The sequence below is a fragment of the Leptonychotes weddellii genome, chromosome 8, assembly GCF_054177405.1.
Source record: "Leptonychotes weddellii isolate Sample4059 chromosome 8, ASM5417740v2, whole genome shotgun sequence".
In the NCBI taxonomy this organism is placed as follows: domain Eukaryota; kingdom Metazoa; phylum Chordata; class Mammalia; order Carnivora; family Phocidae; genus Leptonychotes; species Leptonychotes weddellii.
This window is the reverse complement of record NC_138376.1, coordinates 115,664,124-115,687,190: the sequence shown is the minus strand read 5'-3', so window position 1 is coordinate 115,687,190 and position 23,067 is coordinate 115,664,124. Positions and strand designations below refer to the sequence as shown.

Below are 23,067 nucleotides of genomic sequence, written 5' to 3'. Positions count from 1 at the left end.
ATAAAATAAAATGAGACTTATGAAATGTGAGGAAATGGACAAGCTGCATGGTTTCAACTCCCATCTTACTGGTCCTTTTACTTACTTGTCAAGATGGATTCGTTCTATATAACAGCTATACTTACGGGGTAAAATTTGAGCTTGGTTTATATTAAAATTCAAAAACTACAAAGCATAAACTTATTAAATGTGTATATATGTATGAATGTACATACATTATTTTACAGTAACATTAGATATTCTGTAATTCCTCTACATTTGGACCAGAAGTGAATTATGACTTAAAAGAATTTTTTAGCAGTAGTTTACTTTTGGCACAGGGAAGTAAATAGTTTTATCTTACACTTTCTTCAGTGCATTAGAAATTTAGGACTATAGGGGCGCCTGGGTGGCTCAGTCCTTAAGCATCTGCCTTCGGCTCAGGTCATAATCTCAGGGTCCTGGGATCGAGCCCCGCATCGGGCTCCCTGCTTGGCGGGAAGCCTGCTTCTTCCTTTCCCACTCCCACTCCCGCTGCTTGTAGTTCTTCTCTTGCTGTGTCTCTCTCTGTCAAATAAATAAAAAAATTCTTAAAAAAAAAAAGAAATTTAGGACTGTAGGCCAAGATTGGGCATTTAGAGTAGAATTGAGATAATTTTGTTACTACGCTGGTGAACTACTTTTTTTAATTGTTATTGAAGAAATTTGGAGGAGTATAGTTCCACGAGTTTAACTTTGATTTTTTTTATAAGAGGTTTTTTGGTTTTTTTTTAAAGATTTTATTTATTTGTCAGAGAGAGAGCACAAGCAGGGGGAGCGGCAGGCAGAGGGAGAAGCAGGCTCCCCTCTGAGCAAGGAGCTGGATGTGGGACTCGATCCCAGGATCTTGAGATCATGACCTGAGCCGAAGGCAGACGCTTAACGCTTAACCGACTATGCCACCCAGGCGCCCCATAAGAGGTTTTTTTTTTTTAAGATTATTTATTTATTTATGTGAGAGAGAATGAGACAGAGACAGAGACAGAGGGAGAACCAGACTCCCTGCTTAGCAGGGAGCCCGACTCAGGATGTGATCCCAGGACTCCGGGATCATGACCTGAGCCAAAGGCAGATGCTTAACTGACTGAGCACCCAGGTGCCCCTTAACTTTGACTTTTAATAACTGCTTATTTTGTTCTTCATTTTTGAAGAGTAAGGGTGAATGCTTTTTCTTTAAAGTCACTTTTTCCAAACTTTCTTTCAGTTGTGAAGTTATTCGGGATTGGAAGACAGGAGAATCCCTCTGTTATGCTTTTATTGAATTTGAAAAGGTAGGTCATAGTATATATATTTTAAGTTTATATTTATTTTGTTCTTATATAGTGTTAAAATGTGAAAAATTATAGAACTTTCTAGTCTCTGAAATTAGAAAATTAGTTTACCCTTTCTCTAGGCACCCAAGAAAAATAATTTTATTATATTCAAATAGAGGGTAAATTCAACATCTGTTGTTGTTAATATATGTACCTTTAGTTTAGGGTCAGATGCAGTCTGAGTTTATGTATCTTTAAAACTTTAAAGTTTTAGGTGAAATCCTTCACATTGTATATATACGATGATTTTTCAGCATTGTTTATGTAGATCTGTAATTGAGTAATAGAGAACTGGACTGGGTGTAAAGTTCTAGATGTTAACCTGAGCTCTGTAATTGACCACCTATTGTATGATATTTGTCACTTTGTTTAGAACTCTTATTTCTAGGCATTAGCCTCCTTATAAATACAACTTGAATATTGGATTAGATAGTATCTTCTAGATCTATAATAATAATGATGATAGCTTATGTCACTCTAACTTTCTTTTTTTTAATTTTTATTTATTTATTTATTTATTTATTTATTTGACAGAGAGAGAGATAGCGAGAGAGGGAACACAAGCAGGGGGAGTGGGAGAGGGAGAAGCAGGCCTCCTGCAGAGCAGGGAGCCCGATGCGGGGCTCGATCCCAGGATCCTGGGATCATGCATGACCTGAGCCGAAGGCAGACGCTTAACGACTGAGCCACCCAGGCGCCCCTCAAATAACTTTCTTTAAGCTAGGCATTATACTACTTGACCTGCATTTTACCCTCACAACTCTGTGAAATATATTTTCCAAATAACTAAACTGAGACATATAGTGGTCGTGTGACTTGATTAAAATCATGCCCCTAGTGAATGTCATAGCTGGGATTTGAATTTAGAAAAATCTGACACTGTTCCTTTTGCTTTTAGCCACTGTGTGAGGCTGTCATTTCTATGCAGCTTTGGACTGATGTGTGTCCAATAGTAGCTCCTTCCAAGTGATAGTTATTCCAGAGCATTTATCGAATACCTTCTATATTTTAGGCACTGCGATAGCAGAAAAAACCAGAATTCCAGAGGCCCTCCCTATCACTGCTACTTCTAACACTATAGACCTCTTTTGTCTAATTTTTAAACTTGCTATAAATGTAAACACAGTATGTGTTTTTTTGTGTCCAGCATCTTTTGCTTAATTTGTAAGATTTATAGGTTACTACATATGTAGTAGCATGTTAACTTTTTTCATTAATTTCCATTGACATGGTATTTCATGGTGTGTATATGGAGTTTTCTTGCTATAGAGTATTTTATTATGTGTATATAAAACAATTTAGATTTCCATTCAGCTGTTACGGACACTTGGGTCCTTTGTAGTTTTGAGCTATTAAGAAAGGTTCTACTGTAAGCCGTTTCTTCCGTGTGTTTTGGTGTACATATATATGCATTTCTGTTGGGTATGTACCTGTGAGTGCATTGCTAGGTCATAGGGTACTTGTGGCTATAGTAGATTTATTTTAATTAGTTTTCCAGGGTAGTTTTGTTTTTTTCCCCCAGAAGTGGTTATACTAATTTTCGCTTCCACTAGCAATGTGTGAGAGTCCCTGTCAGTTCTTGGTGTGGTCAGTCTTGAAAATTTTTATCCATTCTGGTGAGTGTGTAGGGGTATCTTATGATGGTTTTATTTTGCATTTCCTTGGTTGCGCCCCCTTTCATACGTTTATTGCATTTGGATGTCTTTTTTTTTTTAAATGAAGTAACTGTTCAAGACTTGGCCACTTTTTGATTGGGTGTTTGGCTGCCTTTTTCTTGATTTGTAAGAATTCTTTACATTTTCTGGATACAAGTTTATTTTTTGGTTGTATGTGTTGCAAGTATCTTTTCTATAGATTTGCCTTTTCCCCATTTTTAATGGTGTCTTTTGATAAGCAGAAATTTCTGATTTTTAGTTCAGTTTGTCAATATTTTTCTTATGGCTGGTTTTAAAAAACTTTGTTTACCCCCACAGACATGAAAATATTCTCCAATGCTACCTTTAGAAGGTTTGCTGTGAAAAATCTTTCCCACTTAGATCGGTAATTTGATTTTTGTGTAGTATGTGTATCGTGTTAAATTTCATTTTTCTTACATTGGATAGCAAGGGCACTCAGTATAGTTTATTGAAAAGGTTGTCCTATCCACACAGCTTGGCAGTGCCATCTTTGTCATAAGTCAGGTTCCTACATAAGTGTAAAATATCTGAGAACTTTCTCTTTAGGGAAAGGGCACAGTGATGCAGTTATGCCTGCCCAAGTATAATCATTACAGATTCATCAAACATACATTGATTGTTGTGGCGTCTGGCTGGCTCAGTCAGTAGAGCATGCACCTCTTGGGTCATGAGTTTGAGCCCCATGTTGGATGTAGAGCTTACTTTAAAAAAAAAAAAATACACTGATTGCCTATCATGTGCCAGATGATGTTCTAAATGATGTATCTACAAAGATGAATAAAGCTTTATATCTTTATGGAGTTTATAATCCATTTAATTCTTGACATACATGGTAAATAAATAAATTATAACGTAGTTTTTGTTTTTTTATCTTCTTCTCTGAATTGTCTCTAGTAAGTTGTGAGCACACCAAAGAATATGTTTCCAGGAATATAGGAGATAATTGATCAATGCTGGGTTGAAATGCATTACTTCTAGTCTTCAGATGTCAGAAATGGAGATGGGGGTTTGTAAAGTTGCTGACAGGAAGAATCCTTATGTAACACCGACCTTGGTATCTCAGGCCCACAGTCCATTATCCACACCCCTGGGCGTAGCTATGTTCCTGATTTCAGGCTTTTTCAGAACTTAGAAAGGTGTGGACTGTGTAATACTCATCTGGGTCAGCACTCCATAATCATTCACAAAATATTTCTGCACTGAAACAAATGTGTATTCATACTAAGTGGAATAAATCAAGGCCACGGTCTTCTGTTAGGTCAAGTTTTGTTGTCAAATGGATTTTATTTTATTTTTTTAAAGATTTTATTTATTTGACAGAGAGAGAGACAGCCAGAGAGGGAACACAGCAGGGGGAGTGGGAGAGGGAGAAGCAGGCCTCCCGTCGAGCAGGGAGTCTGATGCGGGGCTCCATCCCAGGACCCTGGAATCATGACCTACGCCAAAGGCAGACGCTTAACGGCTGAGCCTCCCAGGCTCCCCTGTCAAATGGATTTTAACACCAGATTTATAAAAACAGCTTTCAACTTTCAGAATATTTTTGGGTTTCAAATGAAAGGGTTTGTGGATGGACGTGTACAGCACGATTTGTAAGTGTATGTATGTCCACTACAGTCACACTGCCTCGGCTCAAATCCTGGCTCTCACCTTTGCCAGCTGACCTTTGGCAGCTTATGTACCTTTCTAAACGTATGTTTTCTCTTCGAGAAAATGGAGATAATAATAGGTAGTACTTCATATGCTTGTTATCAGAGTTAATTGAGCTCATAGATGCAGAGCATGCAACAGCATGTGGTGTGTGATAGGCACTCAAATATTAGTGTTAGTAACAACAGACTTGCTGTATTTTCAGTATTTGTTCTAGCTGTAGAAATTTTTTCCATAAAGATTTATGCTTGAGTTTTTGTAATTACTATCAGGAAGAAGATTGTGAGAAAGCGTTCTTCAAAATGGACAATGTCCTTATAGACGACAGAAGAATACATGTGGATTTTAGCCAGTCTGTTGCAAAGGTTAAGTGGAAAGGAAAAGGTATGTTGGTTCAGCTTCCTTTGTTTCTGTTCACTGTGCATGCGTGTGTGTGCATTGTGTGTGTGCGTTTGCACGTGTGTGCCTCTACTTCCTTTGTCTTAGTGCTGTTCATTAGGAGAAATGTTCATTGATGGAACTCTGCCATTTATGGTTTCATGTAGGTGCTAGCAAGAACCTAACATACAGGGGAGTGTGTGTGAGTGTGTCTATGTGTATTTAAGCTGATAGTGAATATATTTACTATTTTTGTGTTATAAATTACTTATAATTACCCATTGCAAACATGGCATATTTGCAAAGTAATGATTTTGATGGTTGTGATGGCTTGGTTCTTCTAGATGCAAAACTCTTTTAAGTTTTTTTGAAGTTTGTTTGTTTTAGTGATCATATGGTAGAAAATTGAAAAGGTGGTGTAAAAAACTCTCCCTTCCCTCATCTATCCATTTCCCTCCCCAGAGGTAACCACTCTTACCTGTTTCTTGTATTATTTTCCACATACATTCTTTGAACATACATACATATGTATTTATTTTATGTTAGAATTTCCTCTTATTTCATGTTTTTATTCCCATGAAGGTTTTATGTATATTTGTAGCTTTCTCTTTTAAAAAAGGAAGTATATATATTTTATACATACAGTTTTCATCTTGGGAGCAGAGGGGCTGCATAGGATGCTTTTTCCTGGCCCTGCCACTGAGGGCCAGTCAAGATGTAACAGTAGAGGGGCGCCTGGGTGGCTCAGTTGGTTAAGCGACTGCCTTCGGCTTAGGTCATGATCCTGGAGTCCGGGGATCGAGTCCCGCATCGGGCTCCCTGCTCAGCAGGGAGTCTGCTTCTCCGTCTGACCCTGCCCCTCTCATGCTCTCTCTCTCTCTATCTCATTCTCTCTCTCAAATAAATAAAATCTTTAAAAAAAAAAAAAAAAGATACAGCAGTAGGTCCTATTTTTCTGAAGGGATTGTTGATTTCATTTCTGGCACTTGGGAGGGAATATAGGTGACTTAAGCAAGAATTTCAAAGCAGAGACAGTTTGTCTTTGGTGTTGTTGCCAGCCCTCCCCTTTCACACCCTTTAGTGAACTTCTGTGTACATTCCTGCTGTCCTGCTATCTGCTTGGTGCTCTGGAGATCTTGGTCAGTGTCTCTTCTGACAGATCAGAGATCTTTAAAGCCTCACTTCTTCCAAACTTCTAAGCCTCTCAGATCTCAGACTCCAGTCTCAAGCCCTCAATTTCCTTTGGACCTAAATTTCTCATGGACTTAATGGCCCTACTTAAATACTGCATTATTTCCCAGTGAAATGTATTCACTGTATCATTTAGGATTTGAAAGTTTGATGTTGTAATACTCACATATATCGTTAGGTGGCAGCATATAGCTACTTAGCAAAACGGGTTTCATTTGAAATAGTAATGGAGAATGAATTACTCTTCTTTTGTTTTCTTCTCAGCCTTTTTCTGTCCGCCAATATATATGCCACTTATAAAATAGCTGATGTATTATACCTCTTAAAATTAATTTTTGTTCTTTAATAAATTAGGTGAGTTTTTTTACTAAGTCTTTTTTTTTTTTTTTTTTTAATAAATAGGTGGGAAATACACCAAGAGTGATTTCAAGGAGTATGAAAAGGAACAGGATAAACCGTCTAATTTAGTTTTGAAAGATAAAGTAAAGCCCAAGCAGGAGTATCCTTTACAAGAACCAATTAGTCAATATGTATAGACCATCCACTCTGTGTAGAATACTGTGTGATATGTTATAAAAAGTCACAGTCTGTAGAAGACAAGGTTCCTGAATCCAGTGGTTTGTGAAGACATCGTTTAGTTTATTGTAATCCTGTTTCAACATCTTACATAAACTTTTCTTTTTTGGTATATTCTCTAATGTATGGATAAGGTTAGGGTTGAAAAAAATCTCTAGCCTAATTCTTTTCCCTCCTTACTCTTAGGTTAAGGTTAACACTTACTCTGAAATCTTCAGGTAAGATTCGTATTTTGTATACAATTGTAATGTTTTAAATTCCTCATACTCAGAAATTTTCTTCATGTAGCTACGCTAAATTCTTGGTGTTAACCTTCCTCATAATATTTAACTTCTTTGGATGGTAAATACGTAGATTAACAAAATCCTGTTGTTCTCTTACATGATTAGGTTGCTTCTTTCTGCTTAGTACATTGTCAGTCTAGCAACAAATATTTACTGGGCTCCTATTTGTATGCAAGAGTTAGCTTTTATAGGATTAAAAAATCCATTGACTTGACCATTTTAATTTAGGTTCTTCCAAGTTTTAGTTGAGACAAGTAAAAATCAGTGAAACATACTATTTACATTATGTCATTTTAATTTGTTCATTGATATTCTCATTATAAATCTATCACTCTTCACATTGCGAAAGTTATTTCTTTTGTGATTCTTTCTGGTAAATGGTTTCTTTGTTTCCTAATTCCTGTTGGTGTTTTAGGGATTCTTTTTCCCACACTGTCTTAGACATTTCTTTTCCAAGTATTCATCAAGGAAAGATGAATATCAGGTTGACTTGTTACATACTCATTTTAAAAAATGTGTTGACTGTCTATAGTGCATAAAGCATTGTAAGGTGTAAGAGGTGTAAGAGGAGGATAAAGTCTGATATGTACTGACATGAGGAGGAGGCTTTCACACGCAAGCACACCAAACAGTAAGCTAAGATATAGTCTAAAAAGATGGAACATAAGGGGGGATATGATTGAAATATTAAAATCATAAAAGGTGTGGATGGAATACACTTGAGATTTATTTGACAAATCTTTGAAATTAAATTTAGGCTAACCACTAGTAGCTGCAGCTGGCAGAAGGGAAGTGTGTAGGGCAGATAAAAGGAAGTACAGACATAGAGTGTAAGGTACAAGGAGGTGTCTTTCATCTTTTCCCTCATAGAGGTAAGTAGTTCAGGCTGAAAAGAAAGAATATGTAGTATTAAAATGTTCTAAATTCAAGATGATAGATTACTAAAAGTTAAGAAAAGAAACCAGGCATGTTTGAGAATAAATCTGTAGCCCAGTTACTATCCAATAGAAGTTTCTACAGTGATGGAAACTATCTCCACCATCCAGTGTGGCTACTAACCACATGTGGTTTTTGAACATGTGAAATGGACTGAGGAACTGAATTTTAAAGTTTGCTTAATTTTAATTAATTTAAACAACCACATGTGGCTAGTATTGAACAGTGTCTGCTTTCAGTCTTTTGAAATTAATGGAGAAGACAGACATGACCTGATGCAAACCATTGTTAATTATTCTCAAACAGAATATTAAACAAGGAAAAAGGAAATTCTTGAGTCTGACCCAGTAAGATAGTCTTTCTTGGTAACTGATTTCATTTTAGCAAGGCATTTATAATCTCAGGTACAATAATAGAGTGACAGAACATGTGTTTGTAATATGTAAGAGATATATATATATATTTTCCCCCCACCTTGTATATTATGTATTATGTGACTTTTTTAATATGGCAGGGAAAGGAGATTCAGAGGACAATCTAATAATCAGATTAAGTTTAGTGGGGTTTTTTAAATATATAATTAGATAAGCTTTAAGTTAAAAAGGCATGGTGGAGATACATTTTATGGATCTTGAGAGAAAGTGAAATTATTGTAAATTAGACTACTAATAAGATTAAAAATAGAACAAAAGGAAAGGCAAGTTTAATTTGGCTGGGGTAGACCTTGGGGAATAAATTGGGGAAAGGAAGTCAGAGAGATCACAAATCTATGGTTAATTCAAAGGACTTTGGAAAGATTTGACACATGCAAGTGTTGCCTGTAGTAGTGAGTAGAAGATAGTGGGTAAGTGAGGGAGAAGAGATGTGACAAGTGTCTTGGCGATATGGTAAATAATCAACAAGTACTTATTTGGCGTCTGTTACACACCCAGCTTAGCAGTGAAACATAGCCCCTGCCCTCATAGACCTTACGTTTTATTGTTGGAGGGGTGATGAACAGACATTAAATAATTACCAGGAATCAAATATAAATATGTCTAGAGTGTTGGAAAGAAGTACATTTGTGGGATATGGGGCTTATAGAGGTGAGGAGTCAGGGAGGACCCTCAGGTAACACTAAGAGAAGTGACATTAAAGCTGCACCTTGAATATGGGGGGAGAGCTATGATGGGAGGCTGTTTTCTCTGACTTGATCCATCATTTAAGAAATCCAGTTTATGTTATGCCCAGCACAATCCAAGTACAGCCATTTACACGCACACATAATTGAAACAGAAATGCCATAGTATTTTTATTAGGTGCCATATATTCTGTTTTCTATTCTACGTTATTACAAAATGCTGGCTGTGACACACTAAATGGATTTTGGACGGAGGGAGCTGCATGTGTAAAGCAACACAGTGAGTGAAATCCTGGGCAAGGACTGTTGAATTTGTCCCTGCAAAAGGAGAGGCTCCAGAAGCTACTCTGGAAACAGTGTGACATAGTATAAAGGAGAAAAGAAGTTAGAGATAATGGAGTAGGAATAGGATATGGTACAGGCTGACTGGCCATCTTTAGCCATCTTGTGAAAAGCCAAGAGGATGCGGCATTTTCCTGTTCAATGTTATGTAGAAGTGAGACGTCCCCGAGGAAGGCATAGAGCTGCGGTGTTGTGCAAACAGACCCGACGCTCTGGTCCTGAGGGAAGTGTGTCCCCCATTCCTCTAGTTGCACATACCTCTAAAACAGCTCTGTGTGGTGGGCTTCCTTCTAAGCTTTTTTTTTGAAAACCACTATTCTGGCCCTTGTCAGCCTTCCTCAAACACTATTTTAGAATTTGAGATTATTTTCAACAGAGTGTAATGGTTTTGTATTTTCTCTTATTCTAAGACATAATAGTATATTAGAGAAAATACATCTCTCTGAATTAAAACACATTATCATAATTTTTATACCACATTTATGTGAAATTAAGACAAGATTCACTCATGTCTATAAATATTGAGTCACTGTGTTGTACACCTGAAACTAATACAATATTGTATGTCAACTACACTTCAACTAAAAAAAAAAGATCCACTCACAATTTACCATCTAGACAAATGATACCATTTCTCGTTGTTTCTTTCAAATCTTGATCTTTTATGATTTGTAAAGTTATGATTACCATATGGTATAAACAATTTTTATTTCAAGCTTTTTCCACTTTTAATTTTTCATAAACACTTTTCTGTTTTTTTTCATAGCATTCACTTATCATTGCTAATAACTTTCTTTGTATATCCTGTTGAAGTTCTACAGTATATTTAAGAATGTCCTTATTACTAGGCTTTTGTTACTCTCGGTTTCTGTTACAAAAAATAATTGTTATATATGCCTTTGTTCGTTTAACTTATTTTAATCTTTTATAAATTCTTCAATTTAAATATGGCGGCTCTTGCGAGGCATTGCTAAATTTCCTCCTATAGGATTGGACTAATTAGTACTTCAAAAGAGGTGTCACATGAATGTATCTTCTATCTCCTGTAGCTCCTCTGGCATTGGAGTTTGTCATATCTTAATTTTTTCCAGTGAAACTTACCTCATTTTGTAAGTTTAAGTTTTTTTCATTACTGACAAATAGGTTTCCTTATTTTTTATGGCTACTTAAATTTTCATTTGTGGATTTAGCTTTTTTTGCCCTCCATGTTTTTTGCCCACTCACTTGCCAGTTGTTAATTGTTTATTTAAGGTCAGGGTTCTTTCCATTTTTCCTGAAAGAAAATACGAAGTAGTTATGTTTCAGAAAAAGACTCTATGCTATGAGGTGCTTTTTGCTTTAAAAAAATACCTTTAGCCTCATGGCCTCCTTTGGTTACCAGATTCTTATGTTTTGATGTATTATCAGTGTCAGTTCTCACATCTGTCCTTAACTAGCTGCTGCTGCAGTGCAAAATATGATCTTGTACTAGATGAGCAAGCCGAAGATTCAAAATCAAGTCACTCACACACAAGTAAAAAACACAAGAAGAAAACTCGTCACTGCTCTGAAGAAAAAGAAGATGAGGACTACATGCCGATCAGAAATACTAATCAGGTACTTGTAATGTCCAGCCTTAGCTGTAGAGAGAAATATTTTATCCCTCTGTAAATTACTTCTGAGTGACATAATATAGGGGGTAAGGGTATAGTTATGAACAGGGTGGCCATATTCCTAACTCTAGAACATAGAATGGTTTCACTGGGGTGATGGACTGTAGTTTTTGAGAATGTATCTCACAAATGATAAAAGATTGTTTTCAGAGTAACTTAGTATATCATCCAGTTCCATATTGTGAAACGAGTGATTTCTGAACCTGTGGACACTTACTTAACTCCCATCAGGTGCAAGTGTGGTTGTGCTGAAAAAGTGCTCATTTGTCATTTTAACTTACCACCAAGTGCAATGGATAGTACTTATAGCTCTTGAAGTTTTTTTTTTTTAATTTATTTTTTATTATTTATATATTTTTAAAAGATTTTTATTTATTTATTTGAAAGAGAGAGCATGAGCAGGGGGAGGGGGAGAAGCAGACTCCCCTGCTGAGCAGGGAGCCCGATGCAGGGCTTGATCCCAGGACACTGGGATCATGACCTGAGCCAAAGGCAGTCACTTAACCGACTGAGCCACTCAGGCTCCCGGCTCTTGAAGTTTTAAGACCTGTGAAACATTTATGCCTTCCATATTGTGTATCTGAAATAAAAAGAGCACTCATAATTAACTTGATCATCCCAAATGTGTTCTTGAACAATACATGTTCTTTTTTTTTTAAAGATTTATTTATTTATTTGTGTGTGTATGAGAGAGAGAAAGAGGGAGAACCATCACTAGCAGGGGAGGGGCAGAGAGATAAGCAGACTGCCTGCTGAGCTCAGAGCCTGACAGGGGGCTTAATCGCAGGACCCTGAGATCATAACCTGAGCGGAAGTCGAAGTCAGACCCTCAGCTGACTGAGCCACCCAGGTGCCCCAACAATACATTTTCTAAGACAGTGATACTAATAATTCCTCAAAGAAAATTGATTCTAGTGAGAAGTCATTTCTAGCCTGCGTTTTGGCTCTCAGTTAAATGAAAAGCAAATTACAGGACAGCCCCTTGCTTTTGTGTTACCATGGGAGGACTTTGGAGCAGGGCCTGGTGGGTAAAGAGATTTTAGTAGGCAGAGGTGAGAGGGTGAAAATTCAAGATGGTGAGAATGGCACGTCAAGCAAAGACGCAGAGAAGGAGAGATGTAGTATGGTTGGCAAAGTGCAGGATTGGCTTCAGAGAAGCTAGGTGGAAGTTTCTGCATCACTAGCCATTGATGTGGCCTCAACAAGTTACTGCGCTTTCTGAGCCACAGCTGCCTCCTCTGTGAAATTGAGATTATACTTATCTCACAGGTATGTTGTCAAGATTAAGTGAAGAGAAGTGTGTGTGCACACATTTTCTACACTGGCTGTTATTTTACTATTACAGTCAAATTACTGTGTTTTGTCATGATTATTCTTTTTTTAAATTACTGTGTTTTAAATCAGAATAGTTTCTGTGGTAAGGCCATTCACTGGATTCATATTTTAATTAATTTGTTTCTTTTCAGTGTTTAGAGATTGCTTTAAATAATTTTTTGTGTGTTTTGTAGTTTTAAAAATTTCTTGTATGCTTCCAAAGTAAAATCTGCGAAGCGGTACGTGTGGAGAACCTAGATTCTTCCCCCTACCCTTCACTTCTGCCCCCACGGCAGCCCCTCAGTGTGTTTCATGGGTTGTTCTTCATTTTTAAAAAATTTCAGCAGATACGTATTTTATATATAATATTCTTAGTTTCCTCTGTTCTAGATAGCATGTATTCCTACTCCTCGCTGTCATCTTGAGGACCTCTCTTTTTCCATAGCCTTTTTGCTGTTTAAAGAGTGCCCTCGTTCATGCCCTGCCCTCAGTGTTTAAGTCACACCTTTCCTCTGTTCCTCAGTTCTCCCAACTAAGACGCACATGAATCAGTGACAGCTAGCGGCGTCTGTGTGCGTACAGTGTGAGGTGGATACGATTTTCCCCATTTCACAACCGAGAAAGTGAAAACTGAAGAGTTTAAGTGACTTGCCCTGGTTTTACAGCGCTGATCAGTAGCAGAGCCACAGTGTGAATCTGGACTTGTTCTCCTAGCCACTCTGCTGCTGCTCTGACCTGGAGTATATTGCTGGCGGTTTTCTATTGCTAGTCGGATAAAATTGGTCTCCTCGTGTGATATTCCAGTGTCATCTGCCTGGCACAGCTCCCTCTTAATTTCTGTACTGTATTAGTTTGGCCTGAGACCACCCCAGTCTTTTGAAATGGTGGCTGTGTCACATTTCTATGAATATTTAGCATGTTTTCCACTGGAACTTGTTGATCTCCGCCCCCTGCGTCACCCCGGACCACCGTCCATATTTTTTTAGCCGCGGCTTCCCGTCCTGCACTTGCACATGGACTCCTCAGTGAGTTTAGGCCTCACGTGCAGTATGTTGGTCTATTTGCAATAATCAGAGGTCCAAGAAATCCAAAATCTGGCTGCATTTTAAGTCTCTGATTTTGTGCATCCCTTTTGTGCATCTTTTTTTATCCTGCTGTTTGATTACTTTAAAACTTTACAATAGAAAATATTTTTCTTTTTTGGCATGGAGTAAAAGCCATCAAGTAGTTTTTTGGGGGAATGTGGTTAGAACTTTTTAAAATAATTTTAAATCAGTTGGCAATTACAAAATTAAGTTCCAACTAACAGTCTCCTAACTTATTTCTCCCCTCAAAGCAAATGTTTTTTGATTTTGTACTTTGATTTAATAATACAAGTATACTAATTTTCTTTCCAATAAAATAGCGTCTGTATTTAACAGTTTAGTGGGCCCAATTTTTTGTTTTATTATTCTGATTTTTATCCTTTTGATTTCAGTCTCAAAAATATAATCATTAAAGGGAATTTTCAGTATTAGGTTATTCTCAGGTATAGCTCAGATTTTCCTATTTGTTGGTATTTTGCTTGGTGGGCCTAGTTTCCTAAGAATATTTTAACTTATTTCTTCAAGTTCTTTGTTTTTTATTGAGTGACAGCCTTACTGTTCAATTTGAAAACTTCTGTGTTTAATTTTTCCACCTCATGTCTTTATTCCAGAGATGGTTACTATGTTGTTGAGGTTTGGGTTTTACTGGGGTTCCAGGAAGTGAGTTTTCAGCTGTGGGTTGCCTGGCTGAGAAGTACGCATCCTGGTTGTCAATCCTCCTCTGTGGCTTTCGTAGGTGTTTATTATTCTTATAATTGGGGACTCTATTTTTGCTGTCATTTTGATCAGGTAATGTTATTTTAGTGATTTAGATTTAACTAAATCTTTGATTTACTCCTAGAGACCTGAGCAAGGATAGCTTTTAGTTTAGATTTTTTTGGACTGCTTTACATGAAATCATTGGATAGGTTAAGGTGATTGCTTTAAATTGTCCACTTAAAAAATAGTAAATTGGCCATTTTATGGTGTTTTTTCTTTCCTTTTTAGCCACATACTAGTTTAGTCATTTTGTCTTATGGCTTAAGTGTATAAAATGATAGAATTTTTTTAAAGTCTGTACTGGAAGGGACTTACAGCCCATCTAATTCATTCCCTTCCCCTTAGATGTAAAGATCCTGACCCCACAGGCCTGTGGCCCTTTGTAGTTTAATGAGAGAGCTAGAACTTTAACATTATATTGATTCAGTCAGGTATGGGTTTTTTTCATTATTCTGTACCACCCCCTTTTCAATTTTATATGTCAAGTTACTGATCAATTAAAAAATTATCTCCACCCTGTACAGATCTCTTGAGTCTCACTTTCCTTATTTGCTAGAATGAGGGTAATATTGTACTCCAAAAGCACTTAGCACTGTGCTAGCACATACTTAAAGGATCAGTTCTAATATGGCTTCATCCAGCCATCTGACCTTTTCCTCTTCATGAACATGGTGCTGATTCTTCCTTGCTTTTCAGTTTTCACTTCTACTCCGTGCATTAGCCTTCTTGCAGCCAATCCACAGCCAAACCCACTCATTCTTTGAGGTTAATCTCAAATCCTAACTTCTCTATGAAACCTTCCCTGGTAAATCTAACCTCAAGATTATTTCTTGTTTGACACATCTCCTAAATGGCAAAGACCATTTGAACCTAGAGCTGCCCAACTTTAAAGCTTGTATAGCTTTGAAAAATACTCCCAAGTAGGAGAGGTTTTAAGGTTTCAGTGCATTTCAGATTTTCAGCTTCATCAAGTTTTTCAAAGAATTAAATACTGTATAATCTTTTATCTCCTTCTCTCTTATTTTAAACACTCAGAGCACTTAAGTGCCTCTTTGTATAATTACTAAAGATTTTATACTTATACATCATTTAGCAGTCTCTCCATTTTAAAAGTTTGTTGTCTCAACCAATACAGGAGTTAAATATACAGACAGAATAGTACACAAATATTTACATTTTGTATATGTTACAGGAAGCACAAAAAATTCTTTTATCTAGGGCTGTCATATATTGCTAGAAAGTAGTAGTTAAAGAGTTAAACCAAGTACTCACTTTCTACCTCTGGGACTCTTACAGAGTGAGAATAACTATTTAGGGATTGTGCAGGAAATCATGAAACAGTTTATAAAGTTGTATTCCACAAACACTGATTATAACAATCATGTTAGATCTATTTTCACATGCTGCAATCTCCATGCCAGGTGTAATATACAGTATCTAGACAATATATCGAATAATTATGAATCCTTTGCTTAAAACCCAGTCCTTAACCATGGGTAGTCATCACTCTAGATTTGAAAGCTTGACATTTACATCTATTTTATTTATTTATTTATTTTTAATTTTTTTTTTAAATATTTATTTATTTGAGAGAGAGAGAGAATGAGAGAGAGAGAGAGCATGAAAGGGGGGAGGGTCAGAGGGAGAAGCAGACTCCTTGCTGAGCAGGGAGCCCGATATGGGACTCGATCCTGGGACTCCAGGATCATGACCTGAGCCGAAGGCAGTGGCTTAACCAACTGAGCCACCCAGGCACCCCTACATCTATTTTAATAATGTCTGTGGTGATAGAGTTGGGACCCTTGGGAACTCAGTCCTTAGGATTTTGCTTTCCTCTGAGAGAAATCTTTTAAGGAGGTTGAATTTTATGAACTGTCTCTTGAAAGAACATTGGCTCTGGTCTCTTTAGATTTTGGCCACTTGCTGAGATACTCATTTTATTTTATTTTTTTAAGTAGGCTCCATGCCCAGTGTGGAGTCCAAGGCAGGGCTTGAACTCATGACCCTGAGATCAAGACCTGAGCTGAGGTGAAGAGTCAGATGCTCAACCAACTGAGCCACCCAGGTGCCCCCAAGATAGTCATTTTAATTAGGGATAGAACACAAACAGAAATAGAATTGTTGTAACTAGCCCTCTTCATATAGGAAAATTAGTATTGTTCCTTAAAAATTAGTAAGAATAGAATTTAGGGTCACTGGGTGGCTCACCTGCTTAAGATTCTCTCCCTCTACCCCCCTCCTCTCTCTGTCTCTATCTCTCTCACTGCCCCCCCAAAAGAATTTAATGTATCTACTCTGGTGGCCCATTGTTTCTTAACTCATTTTTAAAGAAATATGTAAATAAATGATTTTATTTATTTATTTATTATTTTTTAAAGAGTTCCTTATTAGAGAAAGAGTGCATGCACATGCAGGGGGAGGGGCAGAGGGAATCTCAGGCAGACTCCCCTCCGAGTGTAGAGCCTGACACGGGTCTCCGTCTCATGACCCATGAGATCATGACTTGAGTCAAAACCAAGAGTCAGATGCTTAGCTGACTGAGCCACCCAGGCGCCCCAATAAATGATTTTAATAAAAAACATATATCAGCCTAATATAAACAAGGAAAATATATTTGAAGATTTGAAGAGTTGTTATAAAATAAACACTTTAAAAATAATCACTCAGACTAAAGTATGCGGTATCTGTTTTATCGACTTGTCTAAAACCTCTTCTGGCTATGTTATTTAAATGTCTTCCTTATAGGGTTTTTATGGGAATTTTAGTAATTCCATTGCAGATCAATTGGGGAGTGGAGGAGGGAGGGGTAGAAAGGTGACCAGCCACAGCCAGAATTCTTGGTATTGCGATTTTCTCTAAACAGTTGTTCTAATTTCAGTTGGGTGGATTTCAGTTCTTTGTTTTTGGATCTGATCCTTCAGTTCAGCTGAAGTAGTAGTTACAAAGCAATGAGATTGATAAGAAAAATGATTAAGTCTTTTTCTGAATTATTTTTGCTTTCTAATTTATGAGATTCTTGGGATTAGTGGTGGTGTTCAAATTTGAGCTGTTACAGCTTCTTGCTATGGTAGTCTTTCTGAGTTTTATTAATTGACAGTACCTATAAAATTATTTTACAGATTCACTTGTAACTCTCTCTCCATTCCTTTGACAGGATATCTACAGGGAGATGGGGTTTGGTCACTATGAAGAAGAAGAAAGCTGTTGGGAGAAACAGAAGAGTGAAAAGAGAGACCGACCTCAAAACCGAAGTCGTAGCCGATCTCGAGAAAGGGACGGCCACTATAGTAATAGTCACAAATCCAAATATCAGACTGACCCCTACGAAAGAGAACGGAGTAAAAAGAGAGACCGAAGCAGGAGTCCCAAGAAATCCAAAGATAAAGAAAAATCTAAGTACAGATGAAAAATGAGGAATCAGACATGAGTGGCTAATGCATTCACTGTTGTCTAACTTAGAGCATCAGCTATTCAGATTTTGTGTCAAAGCCGTTAAAGACTCTGCTTGTTACTTTTTTTCACACTAGGGTTATGGCCCTTTTCAGTTGATACTGATTGTATAGGGCACAGAAAGACAATAAAAAACTGAACATTTTCTTTGTATACTTTTTTACACTAATTTTATTGTTATACATAAACAGTAGTCTTCATTTTTAAAGTCTTTCACATTTTCCACTCTTCTTTTTTTTAAATGAAGTATTTCATACTTACAAAAATTCACAAACATGTATATATAAGGTATAAAGAATAGTAAATATTTGTGTGCCCAGGAGCCAGCTTAAGAAATAGAATATCACCTGCATTTTAGAAACTTTCTTTATGCTCTCTCAAGTGATGATTATTCTGAATTTTGTATTTGTCCTTCTCTTGCTTGTTATAGTTTTACACCAATGTATGTATGCTGAAATGAAATGTTAAATTTTGTATGTTTTTGAATTTTATATAAATGGCATAATGTATGTTTACTTCTGTGACTTGCTTTTTTCAACTTAGTATTTTTAGAGAGTCATTCATTTTTATTGCTTTATAGTATTGTATGAATAGACCGCAATTTACCCATTCTTCTGTTAATGGACATTTGGAGTTGTTGGTTTGTTTTTGTTTTTGCTATTGCAAACAGTGCTGCTATGAACATTCTGTATCTAGGAGTGATACTGCTTGCTCACATGGTATGAATATTTTCATCTTTACAAGATAATGCCAAATTATATTCTGCAGTGGCTGAACCAGTTTATACCCCGACCAGCTCTATGTGAGTTACCTTTGTTTTACATCATCTCAAACACGTCTTAGTTTCAGACTTTTAAATTTTGCCAATGTAGTGAATGCTTAGTGGTACCTTCTTGTGGTTTCCAGCAAGAAGACTACTATTATTCTTATATTTGTTCTTCTATATGTAACTTGTTCTTTTTCTCTGGCTGCTTTTACTGTTTTCTCTTTATCATTGCTCTTGTGCAATTTGATTATGATGTGCTTGGTGTAGTTTTTTTTCATGTTTCTTCTGCTGGGGCTGTTTACCTACAGGTTTATGGTTTTCACCAAATTTGGAAAAACTATGGGTATTATTTATTCAGTTTTTTTCTGTCCCTCCCCTCCTCTCACTCCTCTCCTAAGACTCCAATGACTTGTATGTTAGGCCATCTGATGTTGTCACACATTATACTGATGCTCCATTTGGGTGAAGTCTTTTTCTCCTGTTCCATATTGAATAGTTTCCATGGCTGTGTCCTCAAGTTCATTAATCTTTTCTCCTGAAGTATCTAATCTTCTGTTAATCCCATCCAGTTTATTTTTCACCTCAGACGTAATTTTTTAATTTTAGAAGTTCCATATGGGTCTTTTTTATATCCCCCATGCTTTTCCTTAACAGGCTCATGCTTTCCTCCATTTTTTTTTTTTTTAAACACCTGGAGTACGTTAATAATAGCTGTGCTAATGTACTTGATCATTCTGTCATTGGTATCATTTCTGGTCTATTTCTATTGATTGATTTTTTCCCCACCCATTATTGAGTTGTAATTTACTTTTCACTGGTAATTTTTGGATTTTACATTGCTGTGTACTAGAGTTCTTGTGTTCCTTTAAATATATTGAGCTTTTTCTGGAACATAATTAAGTTACTTGGAAACAGTCTGATCCTTTCATAGCTTGCCTTTTAAGTATAATGAGGTAGGACCAGAAGAGCTTTTAGGGCTAATTTGGCTCACTACTGAGGTAATACCCTCTGAATAATCTCCCCTTTGCTTAGTCTCTTAGGAGATTTCTCCTCTCTGGCTATTGGGAACAAGAACAATTTTGAGCCCTATATGAGCTCCCAGGTTGTGCTGCCTGCTCTTTTCTGGTGGTTCTTTCCCACCTTCGGGTAGTTTCCTCCTGTGTATACACCGATTAGGATTCAGCTGAAGACTCAGGCAAACCGTCTGTAGATGTGGAACTCTCCCTCTGTAGTTCCGTCCTCTTTCCACTACTCTGCCCTACAAACTGCATCTTGGCTCTGCCAACTCTCTCCCCCCAGAGACTCCCAGGCTCTTCAGAGTCACACCCGTCATAGTGCTACAGTGTAGAAGTCGCACAGTTAGCTCAGGCAGTTGTCACTTTCTTGTTGGTTTTCCTTCTCTCAAGAGTCACTGGCTTGCGCTGGCTGCTGTCCAGTGCCTGAAAAACTTGGCAGCAGGTCTTTAATTGTTTAAAACGGGGAAGGTAAATCCTGGTCCTGTCACTTCTTTTTGGCCTGAGTGGAAATCTCGCTATTTAAATTTGCATTTCTTTCTTTCTTTTTTTTTTTTTTTAAGATTTTATTTATTTGTGAGAGAGAGAATGAGAGACAGAGAGCATGAGAGGGAGGAGGGTCAGAGGGAGAAGCAGACTCCCTGCTGAGCAGGGAGCCCGATGTGGGACTCAATCCCGGGACTCCAGGATCATGACCTGAGCCGAAGGCAGTCGCTTAACCAACTGAGCTACCCAGGCGCCCTAAATTTGCATTTCTTAAATGCTAACAAGGTTGAGCATTTTTTGGTATGTATTTTTTTTTTAAAGATTTTATTTATTTGACACAGAGAGACACAGCGAGAGAGGGAACACAAGCAGGGGGAGTGGGAGAGGGAGAAGCAGGCTTCCCGCGGAGCAGGGAGCCCAATGCGGGGCTCGATCCCAGGACCTTAATGACTGAGCCACCCAGGCACCCCTTTTCGTATGTATTATATTCATTCCCAGTTGCTCTCTGTGACGTTTTACATGTCTTTTGCCCATTTTATGTGAAGTTACTGTCTTTCTTACAGAATTCTTCAAGGAGTTTTTCTTTTTTTTTTTTTTTTTAAAGATTTTTTATTTATTTATCTGAGAGAGAGAATGAGAGACAGCGAACACGAGAGGGAAGAGGGCAGAGGGAGAAGCAGACCCCCAGCTGAGCAGGGAGCCCGATGCGGGACTCGATCCCGGGACTCCAGGATCATGACCTGAGCCGAAGGCAGTCGCTTAACCAACTGAGCCACCCAGGCGCCCCTTCAAGGAGTTTTTCTTAAGGACTGTGGATACTAATCCATTATTACGATTAGATGTAAACATTTTCTCTCAGTTTGTGGCTTATTTTTTCACCTTTTTATTGATGCCCTTGGAAGAGCACAAGTTATGAATGTCTCCTCAACTTTGTAATATGAAAAGTTTCATAATACATAGAAACACGAAAATAATGAACATCCGTATACCTTCCATCCAGATTTAACAGTCAATAACATTTTGTTGTTGAACAGTTTGTAAGTAAATTGAAAACATCATGACCTTTCACTTTTCAGTATTTCACCATGCATTTCTTAAAAAGCAAGTATCTTGTATAACCACACTTGAGAAAATTAACAATAATATTATCACACTTGAGAAAATTAACAATAAGGGTGCCTGGCTGGCTCAGTCGGTAGAGCATGCAACTCGATCTCAGGGTCATGAGTTGCAGCCCCACGTTGGGTGTAGAGATTACTTAAAAAAGAAAAGTAACAATAATCCCATAATATATAACACATAGTCTATATTTGAATTGCCCTGATTGTCTCAAGAATACCATTTTTAGGTGTTGATTTGTTTTTAAACCCAAACTCAAGGTTCATGCATTGCATGTTGTTCTTGTCATTTTTATTTTCTTAATCTAGAAGTTTCTTACCCATCCATCCCACCTCTTTTTTTTTTTAATGACATTGACTTTTTGAAGAGTTCGGGCCAGAATATTTCATAGAATGTTTCAGATTCTGGGAATTACTTGATGGTATCTTCATGGTGTGTTCTAGCTCTTCTGTTTCCTATAAACGAAGTTAGGTCTAAATGTTTGATTAGAATTAGGTTATATATTTTAGGCAGAAATTTTTAAGTTAAATGTCAGATTTATTAGCCTTTCTCTGTGTGTTTTGTGCTTTTTGTATTTTGTTTAAGAAATCCTTAATAAAGACATTCTCCTATATTCTAAAATTTGTAAGTAAAGCTTTGGTTTTTTTTTTTAAATTAAAAAAATTATTTGGAAATGGAAGAATGGTTCGGCACGAGTCAATCTATCATTGTAATTAAGTGCATTAACAGAATAAAGGGAAAATAACTGATTATTTTATACATTTAGAAAAGAGACTTGATAAAATTCAATACTCATGATTTTTAAGATACAATAGTAAAGTTTTGTTCTTTACATTTAAATCTTTAATCTACATTGTATGTGTGTATGTATATGGTGTGACACAATAAAAAAATTACCTTTTTTAAAAACCGTGATACAACCAGTTGTCCAAAACCCATTAGTAAATGGTTCATCTATTCCCTGTTGATCTACCCTTCCACTTCTGTCATATACATTTCCATATATAAGTGGATTTTGTTTCATGGGCTCTCTGTTCCATCGGTTTACTGTTTATCCCACTACCAGTACCAAACATCTACATTTCTGTGACTATAGAAAGTCTTTATTTAAGCAAGTCCCCTCACCTGTTTTATTAGTAATGCCTATGCCCTTTGTTTTGTGCAATTTTGGAATCAACTTCCCTGGTTTCCCAAAAAATTCTGTTGGGATTTTAATTGCATTTGCATTCAAACAATAGGAACTTGCGTGAAAAAAACAGCATCATAATATTAGATCTTCCTATTCATAAAAATAGCATAGCCCTCCAGTTCTTGAACCTTTTAGGATTTTCTTTATGAAGTTTTCCTTAGATTTACTCCTAGCTTCCGTAACTTTTATGAATAAGATTCGATTCTATTCTGTTCTATTATAAATAGTACTCTTTTTAAAGATTTTATTTATTTATTTGAGAGAGAGAGCACAAGCAGGGGGAGCGGCAGGCAGAGGGAGAGGGAGAAGCAGCCTCCCCGTGGAGCAGGAAGCTGGATGGATACCGGGCTCCATCCCAGGATCCTGAGATCATGACCTGAGCCAAAGGCAGACACCCGCCTGAGCCACCCAGGTGCCCCTAAATAGTATCTTTTAAACATATGATTTTGTTTCCTGACCTATGAGGTGGCACATTTCTTTCAACTTTTGATTTTGAGATAATTTGAGATTTACAGAAAAATTGCAAAAATGAAAATACGGAACGCTTTGCTAATTTTCATGTCATTCTTATGCAGGGTCCGTGCCAATCTCTGTTCCAATTCCAGTATATGTGCTACTGAAGTGAGTACACAAGTTGTTTTTGATCACTGCCCTTAATATCCAGCCATTTTACAAAAGTCTTATATTTAGAATTGGTCTCTAGGGTTTTTTGGGGTCTTTTATGTGGACGATAATGTTATTTGCAAATACATT

The 23,067-nt window shown here is 37.1% G+C and overlaps 1 protein-coding gene and 1 pseudogene across 1 annotated transcript in view; one reads left to right on the top strand and one right to left on the bottom strand.

Moving 5' to 3' along the window:
• Nucleotides 1-21,746, top strand: part of PPIL4 (peptidylprolyl isomerase like 4) — a 40,237-nt gene extending 18,491 nt beyond the window's left edge. Inside the window, exons 9-14 of the mRNA XM_081829132.1 lie at nucleotides 1,223-1,289; nucleotides 4,927-5,038; nucleotides 6,626-6,722; nucleotides 10,930-11,077; nucleotides 17,446-20,582; nucleotides 20,803-21,746. Of these exons, the coding sequence (XP_081685258.1) occupies nucleotides 1,223-1,289; nucleotides 4,927-5,038; nucleotides 6,626-6,722; nucleotides 10,930-11,077; nucleotides 17,446-17,697 (676 nt within the window). The 3' untranslated portion in view covers nucleotides 17,698-20,582; nucleotides 20,803-21,746. The remainder of the gene's footprint in view (nucleotides 1-1,222; nucleotides 1,290-4,926; nucleotides 5,039-6,625; nucleotides 6,723-10,929; nucleotides 11,078-17,445; nucleotides 20,583-20,802) is intronic.
• A 1,098-nt stretch (nucleotides 21,747-22,844) lies between these two features.
• Nucleotides 22,845-22,943, bottom strand: LOC115938856 (U6 spliceosomal RNA; annotated as a pseudogene).
• Between the last annotated feature and the right edge of the window lie 124 nt (nucleotides 22,944-23,067).